General features: G+C 44.7%; 1 protein-coding gene across 20 annotated transcripts in view; it reads left to right on the forward strand.

Moving 5' to 3' along the window:
• LOC112126064 (neurexin-1) overlaps positions 1-20,862 on the forward strand; it is a 1,188,344-nt gene that overhangs the window by 248,264 nt on the left and 919,218 nt on the right. The window contains exon 4 of one of the 20 annotated variants that reach the window (XM_024224455.2): positions 8,300-8,325. The exons of the other annotated variants lie outside the window; for them this stretch is intronic. Coding sequence (XP_024080223.1) covers positions 8,300-8,325 — 26 coding nt within the window. The remainder of the gene's footprint in view (positions 1-8,299; positions 8,326-20,862) is intronic. 20 annotated transcript variants of the gene reach the window in all.

Raw genomic sequence — 20,862 nt, forward strand, 5'->3', positions numbered from 1 at the left:
TTTTTCCACATCCTTCTTGTAGTGTGGGGCCCAAAACTGGACACAGTACTCCAGATGAGGCTTCACCAATGCCGAATAGAGGGGAATGATCTCATCCCTTGATCTGCTGGCAATGCCCCTACTTACACAGCCCAAAATGCCATTAGCCTTCTTGACAACAAGGGCACACTGTTGACTCATATCCAGCTTCTCATCCACTGTAACCCCTGAGTCCTTTTCTGCAGAACTGCTATCTAGCCACTCGGTACCTAGTCTATAGCAGTAGAATCATAGAATCCCAGAGTTGGAAGGGACCTCAGAAAGTCATCTAGTCCAACCCCCTGCTCAAAACAGGGCCAATCCCCCAGACAGATTTTTGCCCCAGATTCCCTAACTGGCCCCCTCAAGCATTGAACTCACAACCCTGGGTTTAGGAGGCCAATGCTCAAACCACTGAGCTATCCCTCCTCCCGAAGTACATGGGATTCTTCCATCCTAAATGCAGGACTCTGCACTTGTCCTTGTTGAACCTCATCAGATTTCTTTTGGTGCAATCCTCTAATTTGTTTAGTTCCCTCTGTATCCTATCCCTACCCTTCAGCATATCTACCACTCCTCCCAGTTTAGTGTCATCTGTATAGTTGCTGAGGGTGCAAACCATGCCATCTTCCAGATCATTAATGAAGATATTAAACAAAACCAGCCCCAGGACCGACCCTTGGGGCACTCCGCTTGATACCAGCTGCCAACTAGACATGGAGCCATTGATCACTACCTGTTGAGCCCAATGATCTAGCCAGCTTTCTATCAACCTTATAGTCTATTCATCCAGCCCATACTATTTTAACTTGCTGGCAAGAATACTGTGGGAGACCGTATCAAAAGCTTTGCTAAAGTCAAGGAATAACACATCCACTGCTTTCCCCTCATCCACAGAGCCAGTTATCTCATCATAGAAGGCGATTAGTTCATAGTTATCACATGTTTTGACTGATCATCTACCTGTGGTGTCTTGCTTTGATGTCCTTGTGTTTTGGGTGCATCATAGCATAACAATGGAACAACATAGTTCAGGCCAGAGTGTATGCACTCAGAGGAAAGCAGATGTACATTTTTCAAAGCATCAGCAAGTATTTAGTAAATGTCTGTTTTTGTAGTTGCTGTATGATGTACTGTATGTTTATAAAATAGGAATTAAATCTTTACTCCTTGGCACCACCAGATATAATCTGGAATGACAAAAGCAGAAGAGATGTACAAAATAGTCAGGGGAAAATTTAAGGACAGGAGAAACTTTAACACAAAGAGCTTTATGTCCTTTACTGGGCTGCACCACCCTGGGGAGAGCAAGAAGTGGAATTGTGCTTCCAGGGAATGCAATCCTCTCTGAATTCCAAAGCATGGAGAAGGAATGTGCATGCTGAGTATGGGTCAATATGGATCAGTATTTGGGGCGGGGGGTGGGAAGGGAGGTTGTTAATCCTAATACCCTATTGGAAGATGTGTATCCCTGAGGACAAACTGAGGAAGAAGTCTGTGCACTTCTCCAAAGGGAGGGACCTCCTCTAAAGTGGGCCCACTTATGAAGTATGTAAAATGGGGGAAGACAATTTGTACCCTCCTTCATCTTGCGTACCCATACCAAAGCCAAGGGAAGTTTGGCACCAAGTGTTGTTAGATCACCATGATCCACACAAAGGCCATTGCAAGCTTTCAGGTGATGCTCAGGATAGAATTTTGACTCAAAAGCAAAGGATTGTAACTCTTGAGCTAAAGAAGAATCTTCAGTGTTAACAGTATAAAGCCTCTGGCACATAGTTCAGCAGTCCCGATTCCACAGTAGAAGACAGAGGTGACTTACACATTAGTCAGTTATTTGAGGTACTTTTGAATGAATATTTATGAATGTTTGTTACATTTTTTGATCCTTTGCTTGGTTGTTTGTTTTTAATTGCTGTGTTGAAATGACCTAAATACACAGGTTCCAAGTTTTGTGGCAGTGCTAGTGACTCATACTCTCCTGCTCCTGGCTTTCACAACTGAGGATTTTGTAGACGGCCATAATACTATTTTATTTATCCTATTAAATATTTTGAATGTATGGAGGAAAACAAAAGAAACGACAGCAATTGCAATGAGCTAGGGGAAAAGCCACATTTGTCATAGTCCTACAATAATATCCTTTCATTCTTGCTCTCTCCTTTTTAGCAAAGGCTGTTTTCTTTCAAGAGCTGTTTGTTGTTGTTGTTTCCCCTCCCCCCACCCCTGGTGAGAAGAAAAGACCTTATGCTATAGTTTCATTTATTTATTTATGTTTAAGCATTTGAGTTTGGGGGCTGTGGTGCATCCACACTAGTCTGACAAGTATGCATCATTGCAGACTGCAGACCTTAAAATGGAGAGTTCCTGGTTCCTGCTAATCAGGAGAGATCTTTGCAATGTGAAGTTAGTTTTCCAAACCACCAAATTTATGTGCTAAAGAATGAAGGTCTCTCAAACATAGACAAACATGCCAATGGGGAAAAGAAAAATAACTTGCAATTAGTAACAAGGAAACATAAAGCAGTGTGTTGGGTAGAATGGACATGCTCATGCATTCACAGTTGTGAAATATAAGCATGCTTTCCACACTGGGTTTATTTACACTGGTATTAAATGATTTATACTGTAAGGTATGCATGACTGAAATTATAATTGTAAAATGCTTTGGTTTTTCTGTATGATCTCTCTGTAGTCATCTTTTATAACATACTGATGCAGGTCAGCTAAGCTGCAGAAAATAAAAGCTAACTGGATGCTTTAAAGATACATATTCTTATGTTACACACTCCAGAAACTGAAAAAGGAAAGTTAAGTACTGCCAGATAGGCTGTCGAGTTGCTGTTAATCTGAGTTTTATTTTTGTCGCTGAGGGTGGCAGCCAGTGATATTAAAAACAAAAAACAAGCACACAAACCACCCTTGCCATTATCATGCTAATGAACATTTTATCCATTATTTAAGAATCTCTTCCCCAGGTTTTAGTAAATTTGCTGTATAGTTTTAAATATCAAACTTTGGCTCTCTGTTCAAAGGTAGTTTTTAAATGGCTGAAACAAAGAGAGGACTTTATGTAAATGTGTGCTTGTTTGGACTGAATGCTATTTGTGGCATAAAGATCTTCTCTTATTAGTGATCACTTAAATAAGAACATATTCACAATTGGAGCCCGTCATAAACAATAGCAACTGAAATGCTAACTAGATGGTTATATGTAGCAATTTGAAAAGATTGGAGAAAGACATGTAAGTGTGCGGAGGTGGCTTGGTATTATTATTTGACAGTCTGACATTTTAGCATTAAAATACCGGGGAACAAGAACCACTGAGTAAATTTTAGCATTATAATATATATTTTTTCAAATTCTACATAGAATAAAGGGTTGGCACTGTGTGAGCATGTGTGAACATGCCTGTGTATATATCAAATGTTTTCAAAACCATTAAACTTGGATTTTTTCCACTATTCTAGCATGACCCCATTATTTAATTACTGTCAGTAGCTTCTTGTTTCTCTGTATATTCAGTTTAAAGCTTCATTCTTTGTATTTATTCAGTACATGTGTAACCTTTTATTTAATGTGAATTTAGTGATATATATATTACTCTGGGTTCGGCTCTGATTGTTACAATTTCAAGTTCAAAAGAGTGAAAGTCACCTCTGCTATTTGTTTCAGATTTAGAGCCCCTAGGAACACATGAAGACCAAGGATAGTGACTACACATGCATTCACAAGTACAAAGTCTAGTCTGTTTTACAAGTTTTATTAACGTTACAATTAAGGTTATGATTACCTGTGCATACAGAAATCATATGAAAACCTATGCAAAAGTTACAAATATAGTCATACTCACATCCTTACCGATATTCTTAGGGTTTGATGGATACCTTGCCAACTGATCATCAGTAAAGGGATGGTTCCTGCTGGAGTTTTCCTGTAGGTAGCCCATAGGGTTGCCAACTCTGACTGAAGCTATTCCAGGAGATTTTTTTTTCCAACATGACATAATGTAATTTTCTTAAAATAGCCTATTAAAATCTCCTGGATTGCTTTCAATAGTCATTGGGAGATCGATGCCAATTCCAGGAGACTCCAGTCCAAACCTGGAGGGCTGGCAACCTTAGTAACCCATTTTATCCAATCCAGGAGTCCTCTTTTATCATGTGATTCTGACTGCACCTAATACTCTGCACATGTGCATCTCAACCCTCTTTTTCTTTATCTGCATTGCACCCCCCCAATATTGGGGTGCCCCATTTTTGATAGGTTCTTTGTAGTTCCTTTTATTCTCATTAGCATCTATGCAGAACATGTACACTGCGGACAGGACACATGTTAGAAAAAAACGTTACAAGAAGGTATCTCATGATTTTGAATGGTACATTGCGGTCACTTTTTGATAATACTACCTATCGGCACATCTTGCTCATGATCTTGGGGCATCAGGTTATTCTTTGGTCACTTACTTAGGTCGAGCATTTCGTAAGCCTATCACCTAGTATGGCTAAGCTGACACCTTACAGGCCTCAACCTCTAGGCCGTGCATTTCAACCCTCCTTTACTTAGATATCTAATACAGACTTATCACTTCTAAATACTTGTTGATCTTATACTTCTATAATCCTACAATTTAAATTTATTTAACATACAACAATAGAATATTAGTTAATCGTAACAAAATAAATGAATGATAAAGTGAACTAATTAGTTACACTGGTATGTAAAAAGTTTCATCGTTCTGGTTTCAGGACACTCTTTCCATAATTTTAAAAATGAGATACAATTTTCTGCAAACAAGGCCATATGTTGTTTGGCCCTCCTTCCATAACCATAAAATCATAGAATATCAGGGTTGAAAGGGACCTCAGGAGGTCATCTAGTCCAACCCCTTGCTCAAAGTAGGACGAATCCCCAACTAAATCATCCCAGCCAGGGCTTTGTCAAGCCGGGCCTTAAAAACCTCTAAGGATGGAGATTCCATCACCTCCCTAGGTAACCCATTCCAGTGCTTCACCACCCTCCTAGTGAAATAGTTTTTCCTGATATCCAACCTAGACCTCCCCCACTGCAACTTGAGACCATTGCGCCTTGTTCTGTCATGTGCCACCACTGAGAACAGCCTAGCTCCATCCTCTTTGGAATCCCCATTCAGGTAGTTGAAGGCTGCTATCAAATCCCCCCTCACTCTTCTCTTCTGCAGACTAAATAAGCCCAGTTCCTTCAGCCTCTCCTCATAAGTCATGTGCCCCAGCCTCCTAATCACTTTCGTTGCCCTCCACTGGACTCTCTCCAATTTGTCCACATCCTTTCTGTAGGGGGGATAGCTCAGTGGCTTGAGCATTAGCCTGCTAAACCCAGCATTGTGAATTCAATTCTTGAGGGGGCCACTTAGGGGTCTGGGGCAAAATCAGTATTTGGTCCTGCTAGTGAAGGCAGGGGGCTGGACTCAAGGACCTTTCAGGGTCCCTTCCAGCTCTATGAGATAGGTATATCTCTGTATATTATTATTAAACGGGACACAGTACTCCAGATGTGGCCTCACCAGTGCCGAATAGAGGGGAATAATCACTTCCCTAGATCTGCTGGCAATACCCCTACTAATGCAGCCCAATATGCTATTAGCCTTCTTGGCAACAAGGGCACACTGTTGATTCATATCCAGCTTCTCGTCCACTGTAATCCCGAGTCCTTTTCTGCAGAAATGCCAGTTAGCCAGTCGGTCCCCAACCTGTAGCAGTGGATGGGATTCTTTCATCCTAAGTGCAGGACTCTGCACTTGTATTTGCTGAACCTCATCAAATTTCTTTTGGCCCAATTCTCCAATTTGTCTAGGTCACTCTGGACCCTATCCCTACCCTCCAGCTTATCTACCTCTCCCCCCAGTTTAGTGTCATCCACGAACTTGCTGAGGGTGCAATCCATCCCATCATCCAGATCATTACTGAAGATGTTGAGCAAAACCAGCCCCAGGACCGACCACTGGGGTACTCCGCTTGATACCAGCTGCCAACTAGACATCGAGCCATTGATCACTATCTGTTGAACCTGATGATCTAGCCAGGTTTCTATCCACCTTATAGTCCATTCATCCAATCCATACTTCTTTAACTTGCTGGCAAGAATACTGTGGGACACCGAATCAAAAGGTTTGCTAAAGTCAAGGTATATCATGTCCACCATTTTTCCCATATCCACAGAGCCAATTATCTCATCATAGAAGGCAATTAGGTTGGTCAGGCATGACTGGCCGTTGGTGAATCCATGTTGACTGTTCCTGATCACCTTCCTCTCCTTGAACTGCTTCAAAATTGAGTCCTTGAGGACTTGCTCCATGATTTTTCCAGGGACTGAGATAAGGCTCACTGTTCTGTAGTTCCCCGGATTCTCCTTCTTCCCTTTTTTAAAGAAGGGCACTATATTTGCCTTTTTCCAATCATCTGGGACTTCCCCCGATTGCCATGATTTTTCAAAGATAATGGCCAATGGCTCTGCAATCACATCAGCCAACTTCCTCAGCACACTCGGATGCATTGCATCCGGCCCCATGGAGTTGTGCAAGTCCAGCTTTTCTAAATACACCTCTACCCCGATATAAAGCGACCTGATATAAGATGAATTTGAATATAACGCAGTAAAGCAGTGCTCCAAGGGTGCGGGGCTGCACACTCCAGCGGATCAAAGCAAGTTCAATATAACGCAGTTTCACCTATAATGCGGTAAGATTTTTTGGCTCCCGAGGACAGTGTTATATCGGGGTAGAGGTGTAGTCCTTAGCCTGTTCCTTCAGCACTGAGGGCTGCTCATCTTCTCCCCATACTGTGCTGCCCAGTGCAGTAGTTTGGGAGTTGACCTGGTCTTTGAAGACCGAGGCAAAAAAAGCATTGAGTTCTTCAGCTTTTCCCACGTCATCTATCACTAGGTTGTCTCCCCCATTCAGTAAGGGTCCCACACTTTCCCTGGCCTTCTTGTTGCTAACATACCTGTAGAAATCCTTCTTGTTACCCTTCAAATGCTAGCTGCAACTCCAGTTGTGCTTTGGCCTTCCTGATTACACTCCTGCATGCTCGAGCAATATTTTTATACGGCTCGCTAGTCATTTGTCCAAGTTCCACTTCTTTTAAGTTTCCTTTTTGTGTTTAAGCTCACCGAAGATTTCTCTGTTAAGCCAAGTGGATCGTCTGACATATTTGCTATTCTTTCTGCACATTGGGATGGTTTGTTCCTGCACCCTCAATAAGGCGTCTTTAAAAAACAGCCAGCTCTCCTGGACTCCTTTCCCCCTTGTATTAGCCTCCCAGGTGATCCTGCCCATCAGTCAAAGTCTGCTTTTCTGAAGTCCAGGGACCATATTCTGCTGCTCTCCTTTCTTCCTTTTGTCAGGATCCTGAACTCAACCATCTCATGGTCACTGCTGTCCAGGTTGCTACCCACTTCTACTTCCTCTACCAATTCTTCCCTGTTTGTGAGCAGCAGGTCAAGAGGAGCATGGCCCCTTGTTGTTTCCTCCAGCTCTTGTACCAGAAAGTTGTCCCCAACACGCTCCAAAAACCAAACCAATTTCTTTAAACAGACTAGAGATGATGAAATTTTTATCCAGGGAAGCTATCATCAATGGGCTTCATTGCTTATAGTCAGTAAAAAGCCTGGATAGGGGGATGTATTTTGTATCACACTCTAACAGTAGGTAGGTGCAGCTGACATATTTGGGAACAAATTTTAAAGCTGAGTCCTGCTATTGAAAACCATCTGAAGGCGTCATGTAAATTCAGCCCTGCTAACTTGAAACCAAATGTAGGTATCCAGACAGTTCAGAAAAGGAAATTTGGCCTTTGAGATAAATGGCCCTTTTATTGGTAATCTGCACAATAAATTTGCAGCCAATGAAAATAAATATGCACAACATGCTGCAATATATCTTCTCTACACATAAGGCAGGTGGTTGCATTTTGCATTAGGTGAAGCTTTTAAGTGGTCTTCAAGGTCCAGGGTAGAGCTTGCTAGTCAAGTTTGAGATGAGAAGCTTGGATGATGTTAAGGTCAGGGATAGGGTCAAACTTGGGTAATGTTAGGTTTAGATTCTCATTGTGTGTCCGTCACAGGCTGGCTGGCCCTTTAAGAGGGGTCAGCTCAGCCTTCCCTGTGATCTGGCAGTTACCCCCCCACCCCCAGCTGATCCTGATCTGGATTCTGTTACAATTAGTGATCCTGTGAAAAGGTCAGGGAGACCCACAGACAGAGGGAAGTGGGGGGATTTGATAGCTGCTTTCATCTACCCGAAAGGAAGGTCCAAAGAGGATGGATCTAGAGTGTTCTCAGTGGTACCAGATGACAGAACAAGGAGTAATGGTCTCAAGTTGCAATGGGGGAGGTTTAGGTTGGATATTAGGAAAAACTTTTTCACTAGGAGGGTGGTGAAGCACTGGAATGGGTTACCTAGGGAGGTGGTGGAATCTCCTTCCTTAGAGGTTTGACAAAGGCCTGGCTAGGATGATTTAGTTGTGGATTGGTCCTGCTTTGAGCAGGGGGTTGGACTAGATGACCTTCTGAGGTCCCTTCCAACCCTGATATTCTATAATTCTATGATTCTATGAAAGCAGTGAGAGAGAGAGGAGCAAGGCCAGTTGAAGTCAGGCTGGAGAGAACACCCAGGAGAAGGTTAGGCTCCTGTGGGAGGCCCAGATCTAGGCCTGTAAAAAGCAGGGAGGTCCCTGTGAGAAGCTGCCAGAGTCCTTGGAGAAGGGCAGCGTGGGGGAAACCTGCTAAAAAGAAGGGCCTCCAGGGAAAATGCCTTGGGAGGCAGTGCTCAGCCAGGGGAACAAAGAAGGAACTGTGGAGTGCCCAAGAACAGCATGAGGAACAGGGAATTTCAGTGTAGCCTGAGAGGGCCAGAAGGATCTTCTGTTTGGATGTTTGTGTGGATTCTTTAGTTGGATTTTGGTTGCTCTGGAAAGAGGTGACTTATCTGGAGGATTAGGGCATAGAAGACATTGCCAGAGATGGGCCAAAGAAATGGTCAACAGGGGCCACTGGCTATGAAGACCCTTTTGACACCACACTCTGACATGGATGGATCTTACTGTAGTGAGTGAAAACACTCAAATTCTCCAAAATGGAAATACCATTAAGAGGTTTGCCTACCATACTGAATCACTTCAAAGGAAGGCCAGTGGTTTGATGTTGAAAGTCCTGGGTTCAATCCTCGCTGACTGTTGTGCCTCTAGGTATGTTTGTGGTTACAATCATGGGCAGCACGTGAACCCCCCTATTTGGGGAAGCTAGCCCCACCCCTTGTGTCTGAGGCCCCGTCCCTACCCCCTTCTACCTTAGGCCCCAGCCCCTCTTTGACCTTCCCCCACTCTCAACTGCTGGGGCCAGAGGAGCCCCAAGCCCCTCACCGCAGTTCAAGGAGCCCTGGCCAGCCCTCCTGAGCTGCCCTGAGCCCTGCCCAAGCCCTGAGTGCTGGCCAACCCACCCAAGCCACCCCATGTGCTGGTCCGCCCGCCCAAGCTGCCCTGATCCCCAGCCACCCAGAGGAGCTCTGAGCCTGCCACAATCTGGCCCCGGGACTGTGGCAGGGAACATTAGCACAGATTTGGGGAGGCTTAGCCTCCCCCAGCCTGCAACATGCGCTGCCCATGGTTACAGTGGTTTTCTGTTTAGCATTGCAGTAGTGCTTAGGAGCCCCAGTAACAGACCAGGGCTCCAATGCGCTAGGTACTGTGCAAAGGCATAACCAAAAGACAGTCCCAGGCCCAAATAGTTTACAGTCTTAGACAGAAGGCGAATATAGACTAACTGACGGCAACACCAGGACACAGTGAGACAATATTGGTCAATGTGATAGGCCAAGGTCTGCCTTTCTTTCATCTAATACATCATCTGGATGGAAAGAACATGGTTTTTGCTCACAATATATGGAAGATATAGTGCATAGGTCAGTACATTTGGGGTAAATTGCAGTATTTGACATTCATCTCTTTAAACAGTTCCCCTACTATTTGCTATGTAACAGGCCAATTTTATATGCCTTGGATGCATTTATATTTAGCCTTAAAAGCAGTTATAACCACTCTGCAGCTGTAATCATTAAAAATGTTCTGGAAATAGTCTTTAGTTCACTCTGTGTGCAGCTCAGATTGTTAAATATCATAAAGTTGCTTTTCCAGCCACTAAACAGTTCTAAACATTAAATATATCTTACAGCTAACTGGTTTTTGTAGTCAGTTAATTTTTTTTTTAAGTTCAAAGTACTGATTAGCTGAAAATAAGCCCCACCTGGGCCAGATCTTCAGCTGGCTTACATCTATGTAGGCTCATTCACTTCAATGCTTCTATACTTATTTACAACAGCTGAGGATCTGGCCCTTCAATTGTCTTCCTCCCTATTTTTCCTTAATCTACTTTAAATTTTGTTTACAAAAATAAGTTCAAGGTGTCAGTGCCACGAGGCCACTCATTTATTTTTCTTTGCAAAAGTAAATAATTGATTAGGCTCTCTTACAGCTACCTTATAAAAACAAATACCATGGTAGGAAAACTAGAGCTAGATATTTCCTGGCCTATAGTTAACAAGCAAATATTAATTATCTGTGAATATAAATTATTATTTAAAATTGCAAAATTTGTCTAGGGGAATATAAATGATCTTCTAGCTTCCAAACTAGTTTTTAATGGAGAAAATCATTTGCCTGGTGTGGTATTGCACTGGACCTGTAAAAATAATAATTTGTGTCTTCCTTAACTCCTTGAGCACTGCACTTGAGTGATGTGGGATGTAGTTCAATTGCCTTTCCATTGGCTTCTCTAGAATGTGGTGATGGAAACATACAGCGGTAATTGATTCTCCATCAAATACCCCTAGGGCAGCTTGTAATGAAAAGGGCTTTTTAGAAGGCTCAATTTACATAATCATTTTTAGCTGTATTTCCCTATATCACAAAGTCACCATGCAGTGTGGCTCAGCAAAACTAGATCAGCTGTCTCTGCTGCACAAAGGTTCAGCATCAGAAAAACAACTAAATTGCCACTTTACATTAAGATGAAGTGACACAATCTTTACGAAGAAGTTTCCCACAATCTCTGCCTGCACTCTGTCTCGCTGAAGCTACTGTACTGTCAGCCTCTTGCTTTGATGGACACTAAAAGTCACCCCATCTCCTCCATATTTCAATCAAAATGACTAAAAACTCTAGCCATACAAAGCAGTGTTCGAAAGTGAACCTCCATTACTGGGTTGAACACAGTCAGATTAAATGGGCAAGAGAATTTTCCAAGCACAGGATCTTGAACGTGGCCAGATAAATAGAGCAGTGTCTGAGCTGGGTTTAAGTAGTGTTCAGAGATGTGACTTTGGTTTATGCCCACCTTTATTATTAGACAAAAACCCCACAACAGCAGGAACAAAGATACAGCAGTAGTGGGGAATAATCTAGTAAAATCTGCTGCATCTCAAAAGGATTATAAAACCTCTCCTGCGATTGACACTGTCTGCCATCCCACACTTATGAAAGCAATAGCATTGATCTTTAACACACCATATGTTAGATCACTTGCTCTATTTTGTGTGGGAGCTGGGGTGGGAATAGTATAACCTTATCTTTAGCTGTCTGATTATTAAAATGCATCAGTTATAACTTTAACAGGACAAGGCAGCATGGTTGAGTGGTCTGAGTGCAGGGTTTGAGAACTCAGAAGTTCCTGCGGCCCACATTCTAGCTTTGACCTGGACTTAGTGTGTCTTTGAGTAATCTGCCTATGACTCCATTTCTCCATTTGTAAAGTGGAAATAACACTCATCCTTCAGAATCAGTCGATGTTTGTACAGTGTTTTGAAGGTACAAAATAATAGATAATATGTATGCATTGATACTGCATATTTCTATAGCATATATTTTTTGAATAGCTAAATATATTTGGAATAGATATAATGTATCTGTAGTGAGGAGGCGTGGCCTCCCTCAGATGCAGAGGGAATACCACAAGATGCCTAGTGGGTGGAGCCACGAGGGCCATGCCCCACACGCCAGAAGCAGAGAGGCGTAACAGGAAGGGGAAGCATAAAAGGCTGTCCCAGCCTCTGAGCTAATAGGGAGCTGCCAAAAGAGACAGACGCTCTTCCCCGCTGCTGGAGTGGGATGCCAAGGAGAACCACTGCTGCCCCGGAGACCAGTCTGAGCTTCCAGAGAGCCCTGCCACTCCCGATGCTGAGAAGCTGCTACCGTTATCCTTCGGAGACTGAGGAGGACTTCTGGATGCAGGTACACTCAAGAGGGAGAGTAGGCAGCAGCCCAGGGAAACCTGGCAACAGTCTGGTTGAGAGCTGGCCTGATACAAGGTCAGCGTGTTGCGGGCAGATCCCTGCTGACCCAGTGGCAGACCATTTCTCCACTGTTAGGACCTTGGGCTGGGATGCAGTGGAATTGGGTGGGCCCTCGTCCCCCCTGCCACCGCACCCCTCCTTAGGCTAGAAGGCCTGTGCTTCTCGAACATCCCTACCTGAGCTCCATAGACTGTTCTTGGCCCTCATCCCTACCTGAGCCCCAGACTGGGCTGGTGCTACAGCTCTGCCTGATTTCAGGCCAGAGTCCTGACTGTTTACAGGCCTGCTCCGCTTGAAGGCCGGGGCCCATTGAGAACCACTCATTCTCCCCCTTTTTTTCCTTTGTGTGGAGAAGACTCTAGCAGATCAAACTGCGCGGAGGCATGGCCTCCCTCAGATGCAGATGCAGAGGGCCGGCCGCGCCAGCTTACATGTAGTGGAGAATGGGGGCAGTGTCCGCCCCCCTGAACATAAGGGGGACCATGTTGCTTCTTAACCCATCCCCAGCAGAGGCCACCATGGATTGGGATCAACTGGTGAGACGGTGGGCCAGGAACCAGCAGCGAGAACATGCCACTCAGCTCCAGCGGCAGCAGCGGATGCAGCAGAGACTGGAGCCCCAAGGCCGAACACGGGTCATGCGACACCAGCCCCCCACTCTGGCTGCGGCAGTAAGGAGGACTTCCTGGTGGCAGAAAGCCCCAGCTGTGCGGTGCCACCCTTCAACCCTTGGCCGACTGAGAGGCTGGGCCTGCCTTGCAATGACAACCTGTTTGGGCTGTTACAGGGCAAATGGCCTGTGAGGATTGGATCCTATGGCTAGGTATGCACTGGAGAGACCCACGCCCACCAGCACTTTGGCCCCAAGGTGACAATCATAGAATCATAAAATCATAGATGAATCACAGAAGATTAGGGTTGCAAGAGACATCAGGAGGTCATCTAGTCCAACCCCCTGCTCAAAGTAGGACAAACCCCAACTAAATTATCCCAGCCAGGGCTTTGTCAAGGCGGGTCTTCAAAACCTCTAAGGATGGAGATTCCACAACCTCCTCAGGTAACCCATTCCAGTGCTTCACCACCCTCCTAGTGAAATAGTTTTTCCTAATATCCAACTTAGACCTCCCCCACTGCAACTTGAGACCATTGCTCCTTGTTCTCTCATCTACCACCACTGAGAACAGCTCTGTAGTCCTGGGTAAGCAATACCTTGAAGCCTTAGTTGACTTGGAGTGTGGACAGACTTTGGTACGCTTGCCAGGAGCTGATCTCCTCCCTCCATCCCCCCAACCAGATACCAGGTCAGATTAGCCTCTGCTGCATGCATGGGGACGTAAAGGTGTACCCCACAGCCCAGGTGGCACTGACAGTGGCCGGACTGACACAGGAAATGCAGGGGGGGTTGCCTGAGTGCTGCCCTATCCCATTATCCTTGGCCAAGACGGTCCTGGGTTTCCCCCAGGTGCTGCTCACTGTCAGTCTCTGAGATACCCCCAACGAGATGGTTCTCGAGGGGGACAACACCGACAATATGGAGATGGAGACCAAGGAACCATGCCTAGGGGACCTTGAGGGGGACATTCCTGACGATAGGGAGGCGGAGTCAGGGAAACCGGGCCTTGGCGGCCTGCCCGCCCCTCTGGAGGATCCAGTTGCCAGGGTCAGTGCCACGCCAACCCCTCCCGAGGGTAGAGATGTCCGAGTCCGACTAGACACGGTGACAGACTTATGTGAGGACCAAAAGGACAACTCCACACTGAACCGCGCCTACGAGCAGCTGTCCTGCATGGATGGGGTTATTGTAGATGGGCAGAGGACCAACCAGTGGCGTCAGTTTGAGCTCACCCGGGATCAGCTATACCGAGTTGCAAAGTACCCTGGACCCGCAAGCCCTGGTCCCAACTACTAGTCCCTAGGTGCCATTGACAAGCCGTGCTAAGGCTGGCGTACGACATCCCGGCAGCCGACCATCTCGAGCTGGAGAAGACGTTGGCCCTGGTTCTGTCCCATTTATTTTGGCCAGGTGTACACCATGACACTACGGACCACTGCGCCTCCTATCCAGAATGCCAGCAAGCTGCTCTGTCTGTGGGGAACACCCTTTGAAAGAGTAGCAGTGGACTTGGTGGGTCCTCTTGCAAAGAGCGCAGCTGGATTCCAGTATATCCTAGTAGTGCTGGACAATGCCACACGGTTTCCTGAGGCTATCCCCCTGAGAAGTGCCACCGCCCATACCATAGGCGCCAACTTTTCCCGGCGCCGGTGGCCGATGACGTAGTAATCTACAGTTGTCACTGGGAGGATCACCTAAATCAGGTGGCAGCCGTCTTGAGAATCCTCTGGGAGGCCGGGCTCACCGCAAACCCAAAAATAATGCTGAATTGGGTGGCAGGAAACAACCTATCTGGGTTACACCCTGGGATGAAGCAAACTGTGCCCACTTATGGGGAAAGTTCAGGCAATCCAGAACAACCTGCTTCTCACTACTAAAAAGCAAGTCCGACAATTCCTAGGACTCATGCGTTACTACAGATGCTTCATCCCAGATTCATCACTGCTCCCTTAACCAGGCTGCTCACGAAAGGCCAGCCCGTGCAGGTACGATGGACTCCAGACTGCGAGGCAGCCTTTCGGTAGCTGAAGTGCCACCTGTGCCATGAGCCCATGCTTTACAGTCTGGACTTTATGTGCAGCTTCAAAGTCCAAACCGATGCATTGGCAGTCAGTTTAATGGCTGTCCTTTTGCAGAACATCGAAGTCGAAGAACACCCCATGCTGTGCATTAGCCAGAAGTTGTTTCTGCGAGAATGTAATTCTTTGATGAACATAAGAACGGTCATACTGGGTGACACCAAAGGTCCATCTAGGCCAGTATCCTGTCTTCAGACAGTGGCCAATGCGAGGTGCCACAGAGGGAATGAACAGAACAGGTAATCATCAAGTGATCCATCGTCTGTTGCCCATTCCTAGTGATAAAAAAGAAGTTCTGGCCATCAAATGGGCACTAGAAGCCCTCTGTTATTACCTCCTCAGGAGCCCTTAATTATTGTGACTCACCATCTCCCCCTGAAATGGTTGCAGCAAATGAGACACCAACACCCGGCTGATGTGCTGATACCTGTCTTTCCAACCCTTTGCCTTTACATTCAACACCGTGCTGGTAAGGGGAATGCCAACGGGGATGCTCTGTCGCAGTTCGGAGAAGGGGACCAGACCAGCTCCGAAGATCGGTAGCTGGGCTTAGTGGGGGGTGTAGCGAGGAGGCGTGGCCTCCCTCAGACACAGATGAGGAGGGAACGCCGCAAGCCACCTGGTGGTTGAAGCAACGAGCTCCATGCCCCACATGCCAGAAGAAGAGGGGTGTAACAGGAAGGGGAAGTATAAAAGGCTGTCCCAGCAGCTCAGTTGAGAGGGAGCTGCCGAAGGAGACAGATGCTTCTTCCCTGCTGCTGGAGTGGGATGCCAAGGAGAACCACTGCTGCCCCGGAGACCAGCCTGAGCTTCCAGAGAGCCCTGCCACTTCCGATGCTGAGGAGCTGCTACCGCTATCCTTGGCGGTGTATCCTGGGGAGACTGAGGACGAACCCTGGACCCAGGTACACCCAAGGGGGAGAGTAGAAAGCAGGCCAGGGAAACCAGGCAACAGTCTGGTTGAGAGTTGGCCTGATAAATGGTCAATGTTTTGCAGGCGGATCCCTGCTGACCCAGTGGTGGACCACTCTGCCACTGTTAGGGCCCTGGGCTGGATCATGGTGGAGTTGGGCGGGCCCTCGTCCTCCCTGCCACTGCACCTCTGGGGTGACAGTACTCCCCCTCCTTAGGCCAGGAGGCCTGCACTCCTCGGGTGTCCCTACCTGAGCCCCATAGACTGTGTTTGGCACTCACCCCTGCCTGAGCTGGTGCTACAGCTCTCCCTGACTGCAATCCAGAGCCTTGACTGTTTGCTGCCCCACCCTGCTTAATGGCCGGGCGAATAAACTACTACTGCTCTGCTTGGTTGCAGGCCAGAGCCCAGACTGTTTACGGGCCTGCCCCGCTTGAAGTCCGGGACCCATTGATAACCGCTAATTCCCCCCCTTTTTTCTTTGTGTTGAGAAGACTCTAGTAGACCAAACTGCAAGGAGGCGTGGCCTCCCACAGACGCAGAGGGCAGGCGGTGCCAGCGTACAGCGTACAGTATCTCTATAGCACAATATAACTACTGAATAGTATAAAGAAAAATCTGTAGTCCTTGTCACTGCATTGTACACCATGGAAGTCTGATCTAAACGGCTTGAGGAGGAACTGGAAGTTAGATTGTATTGCTTGAGAACACAGATCCCTATTGCCTGACTTAAGGGGACAATTGTTTGCCTTTTAGCAGTATAGGCCTTATGACAAAGTTGAGCAATTTAATAGTGTATTCTTCTTATTCAATGTCCTTTCTATACAGTACTAATTAGTTTGAAGGAAAGAGAATCCTTAAAAGGACTCAGCAAACTTAAAAAATACGTACTTCTATTCAAAATAATTGAACCTACTTTTGTTACTAGTAATAGCTAAGAGGAAGATGGTTAAAAATCATTAGCAGAGAAAGGTTCTCTATTTTTGTTTACTGTGTTCCTTTGTGACTAGTCAGTTTCACTGTTCATCTATATCGTCAGTCAGTTTCCTCTATTTTTTGTGTAGGTATTTCACATAGAGACAAGAACATGATAAAACAATTTTAAATAAAATAGGAAAATATAATAGTAAAATATCAACATTTGACAGGAGGAATCTGCAGTAGTACCTGAAAGCATTTTTAATTCATTTTTCTGTACTTGACTAAATTTTGGTTGAGTATCTCTTTAAAAGTATTGGAAAGTTTGAGAAACTGAATATGTAATTAGAACTGAGTGCGGTTAAAATAATAAAAAGGGTTTAGTATTGCCAAGGTTTCAATTACTACAACATTCTTATAATCCAAAATGTTGGAGAAAAGATGCAGTTTATCCATCAAAAATGCCTGATATAAAGATGCCCTCTGTTGAGAAACTGGTACCAAGTTCTAAATGCTTTGTGAGTATTAGTTGCAAATACTGCAGAACTGAGTTTAGCAAGAGGATCAAAAATAGGAAAAATCAATGTGTCTCACTTAAGAGAGAACAATGGAACAGTACAGACCTCAAGGCCTTTAGCATATGGCCTTTAGCTTCACACATTTTAAAAGCTGGAGTTTTATTTTAAAACTTGTGTACAAATTAGGGCTGGGAGAAAGGCAGATTGAGGTACTAGATATCTGTATTTGGAGCCTGCTAGTTAGAATGTTAACAGTTGCCTTGTGGTATTAAATAGAATGACTTGTCTGCCTTGCTGCTTCTCTTCATAAGATACATCCTTTCATAACCTACAAAGCAACAAATGCCAGTGGCAGTGGGACTGCTTTTTTCCAGCATTGTCCTGCGATGACAATTGCGTTGCTGTGAATTTAGCAAGGATATGCTTACTGAGCAAGGTATATCTCCAGCAGTGTGTCACAGCTCAGGGATACTAAAATGCTCCTTCATCCATCCATTTTCCCTTAGCCTGTACCTGGGGAGAAAATGATCGGGAAAGACCGACCCCCACCTGTATGATGAAGTTAGAGAACAGGTGGATTTTTGGTAGCAACCCTCACCCCTATGAACAAGCGTGAAGGGATTTGTGGTGTTAGCCTCAGAGAACACAGGATTAACTCACTTACTTGATGCTATGCTTAGCTATTATATTGCAGAAAATTTCAGCTTCGGGTTTTATTAATTCTCTGCATAAACCATTGGTTTGTTTTTGATTCTTTTTAAATATCTATTTCCTGATCAGAGACAAGATAATTCATATCAACTCATTAGGATCCAGTTTTCACTTCCACTGTTTATCTTGAAAATTGCAGTGGGGTTAAGTCCCTTAGAAACTTCTTTAAACCTTTGTTATCTTGGGTAGCTGGCTAAAGGATATTGGTACACTGGTTTCCTGAAAAAGGCAAATGATTAGAGAGAGGGTCAGGAGGTGTGACACATAAGGAAAGCCAAAGGAGACTGAATACTATTGAAATTGATAAGAGGTGGATCTTGTATAGGTAATATGTTTTTTACAAATACTGAAGAAGTTACTGAACACCATAGAGAGTAGATGCCTTAACAACCAGGGAAAACAAGCATTGGAAAGATTTGTTAAGACATATCTGAAACATGATCATGAGGAGGCGTATTTGTTGGCTAGGTAAAATACTTATGAAACCAGAGCAGATGGAAATCTTGCACCATAAAGGACAGTTGAAGTATATAATTCAAGAGGTCTCTTTCTGTCCACCATCTAAAACTCTGATATAGGTAACGATCTAATGAAATGCAATTGAAGGCCAGATTGTGCCACCCTTATTAACCCTGAGTTATACTTTGCTCTTATTTTAGTCACATTGGTTTCAGTGAGATTACTCATGGAGTAAGGGTCTGTTTCATATAAGTAAGGGCAGGAGAATCTGGCCCTGATTAACGCCTTGACAGCCCTACAGCCAGGCCGTGTAGCCTTATATTTCTGCTGCAACTTCATCTAAAAAAGATACCAACATAAGGCATTAAGAATGAAATGAATTTAATCTGTTGTTGTAGGAAAGAGAGCTATTTGATGGTAGCTGTTGTTATCTCTCCCTATCTCTCTTCCCCTTCCTCCGACCCCTGGATGAGATTACTGGGTATTATTTTTTTATTTTAACTCCTCACCCTTTTTGGAGATTTTTTCCTTCTGTTACATTGCACCTGTGAAAAGCTGGCTAAATGTCTCCAGCCTGTCAAGGCAAAATGAAACAAACGGGTGTTCATTTCAAAGCAGCTGTTAATGGTAATGTCTGATTGAAAGTTGTGCTTTAGATGTACATGTAAGTGCTAGCTAAAGGAGCACTGCAGCAGAATACAAATATCCATTATTAGTTCCTCTCTCTGGCTTCTGTTGGTTTGTACACCACAGTGTTAGCCACTGCATTCTCATAGGTTATTTGCTGTAGACTGTATCTTGGCCCCTTGATTCCGAACATTCCTGGAGTAGGATACTGATATGATTTTGTTGTTGTTCTGTTTGACTTTTGGAAAATTCTGGTGGTTCTGCCCTCAAATATTTAAGTTTGTTTCTTCCAAAGAGAGACAGTAGTCTTGGTGGTTTTATTCTTATTTTGGTGTAAAGGTTTGACTGAAGTGTAAATTTTCTTGTCACCATGATGAGCCTTGGCAAATGATCCTAAAAACTCAGGTAGAATTTCCTCATAGTCTACAGTGGCTGCTGTAATCAGGCAGTTTCCAGGCAACTGGATCCTGTGGTTACTTGTTTCTCAATTTCTGCATAGCTGTAGACTCGTCCAGTTGAAGAATGTGGAACATTATGAAAAATCAAATATGGAGAAGGCAAATTTCTGCTTGCCTTTTGCCACGTATTTGATTATTTTTAATCAATACGTTTATTTCCATTTTATTTTATCAGAATGCAAAATGTTCCTTTGAGATCAGGGGCCAAATAAAATGTGATTTAAACCTTGTGGGAGAAAGTTTAATTTTAATTTAATGAGAAATATGATCCTATCTTATTGCTTGATATGCAAAACCCAAATATAACCTGGTCACCTACCTGATATTGGAAGACCAAATATAACCTGACCTATTAAAAGCAGGAGCTTTTGGAGCAGATACTCAGTGTGATAAATGCTTTGTTAAAAACAAAAAAAGAAAGATTAGCTCCAACAGGTGCACAGTCAATTTTTTTCTTTATGAGCAGTTGAATGATTCAGAAAACAAACTTTTGTTACTGTAACAACCTATTCTTCTGCAGACTCTCCTCTGTAGGAGTGGTAGCACCGCCTGCGCCTGGGATCGGAGAACTTTGGTAGCAGTGCCCGTTGGGCTGGACATGCGCTCCTCACTGTCTCGCACTGTGAGTGGTGTCTATATAGCGCTGTGCGATCTAACCGCCCTCAGTTCCTTCTCAACCACTTTTTGGTCTAGGACGGAATCCTGAGCAGAGCCCTTCAGTCATCCTTAGACTTTAGTATTAGCAGTGATAGTAGTGTTTCTATTATAGTTTGGTAAATGGTCGAGGCCCCAAGATGCCTCCCTCTGGTCCAGATGCTCCAACCATCTTCAACAGACCATCTGTTTGTCAACCGTTTGACCCATTTCTATCCATCATGGCAAGAAATCACCTCGGAGAAGTGGATCTTGGAAATTGTCAACAAAGGGTATGCCATACAGTTAATCTCTCTCCCCCCCACCCCCTACCTCTCCCTCTTCAGGGACCCTTCTCATGAAGATCCACTAAACGAAGAGAGAAACCACCTTCTGCGACTGGGGGCCATAGAACTGGTCCCATCCCAGCACAGAGGGAAGGGTTTCTATTTCCACTGTTTTCTGATCCAAAAGAAATCTGGCAGGTGGAGGCCTATTCTAGACTTGAGGAACATCACAAGTTCATCAAACTACAACAGTTCAAGATGGTCACTCTATCAACAATTTTTCCAGCAGTGGAACAGGGGGACTAGTTC

Source organism: Terrapene carolina, unplaced genomic scaffold (assembly GCF_002925995.2).
Source record: "Terrapene carolina triunguis isolate 2854851 unplaced genomic scaffold, T_m_triunguis-2.0 Scaffold121, whole genome shotgun sequence".
In the NCBI taxonomy this organism is placed as follows: Eukaryota; Metazoa; Chordata; order Testudines; family Emydidae; genus Terrapene; species Terrapene triunguis.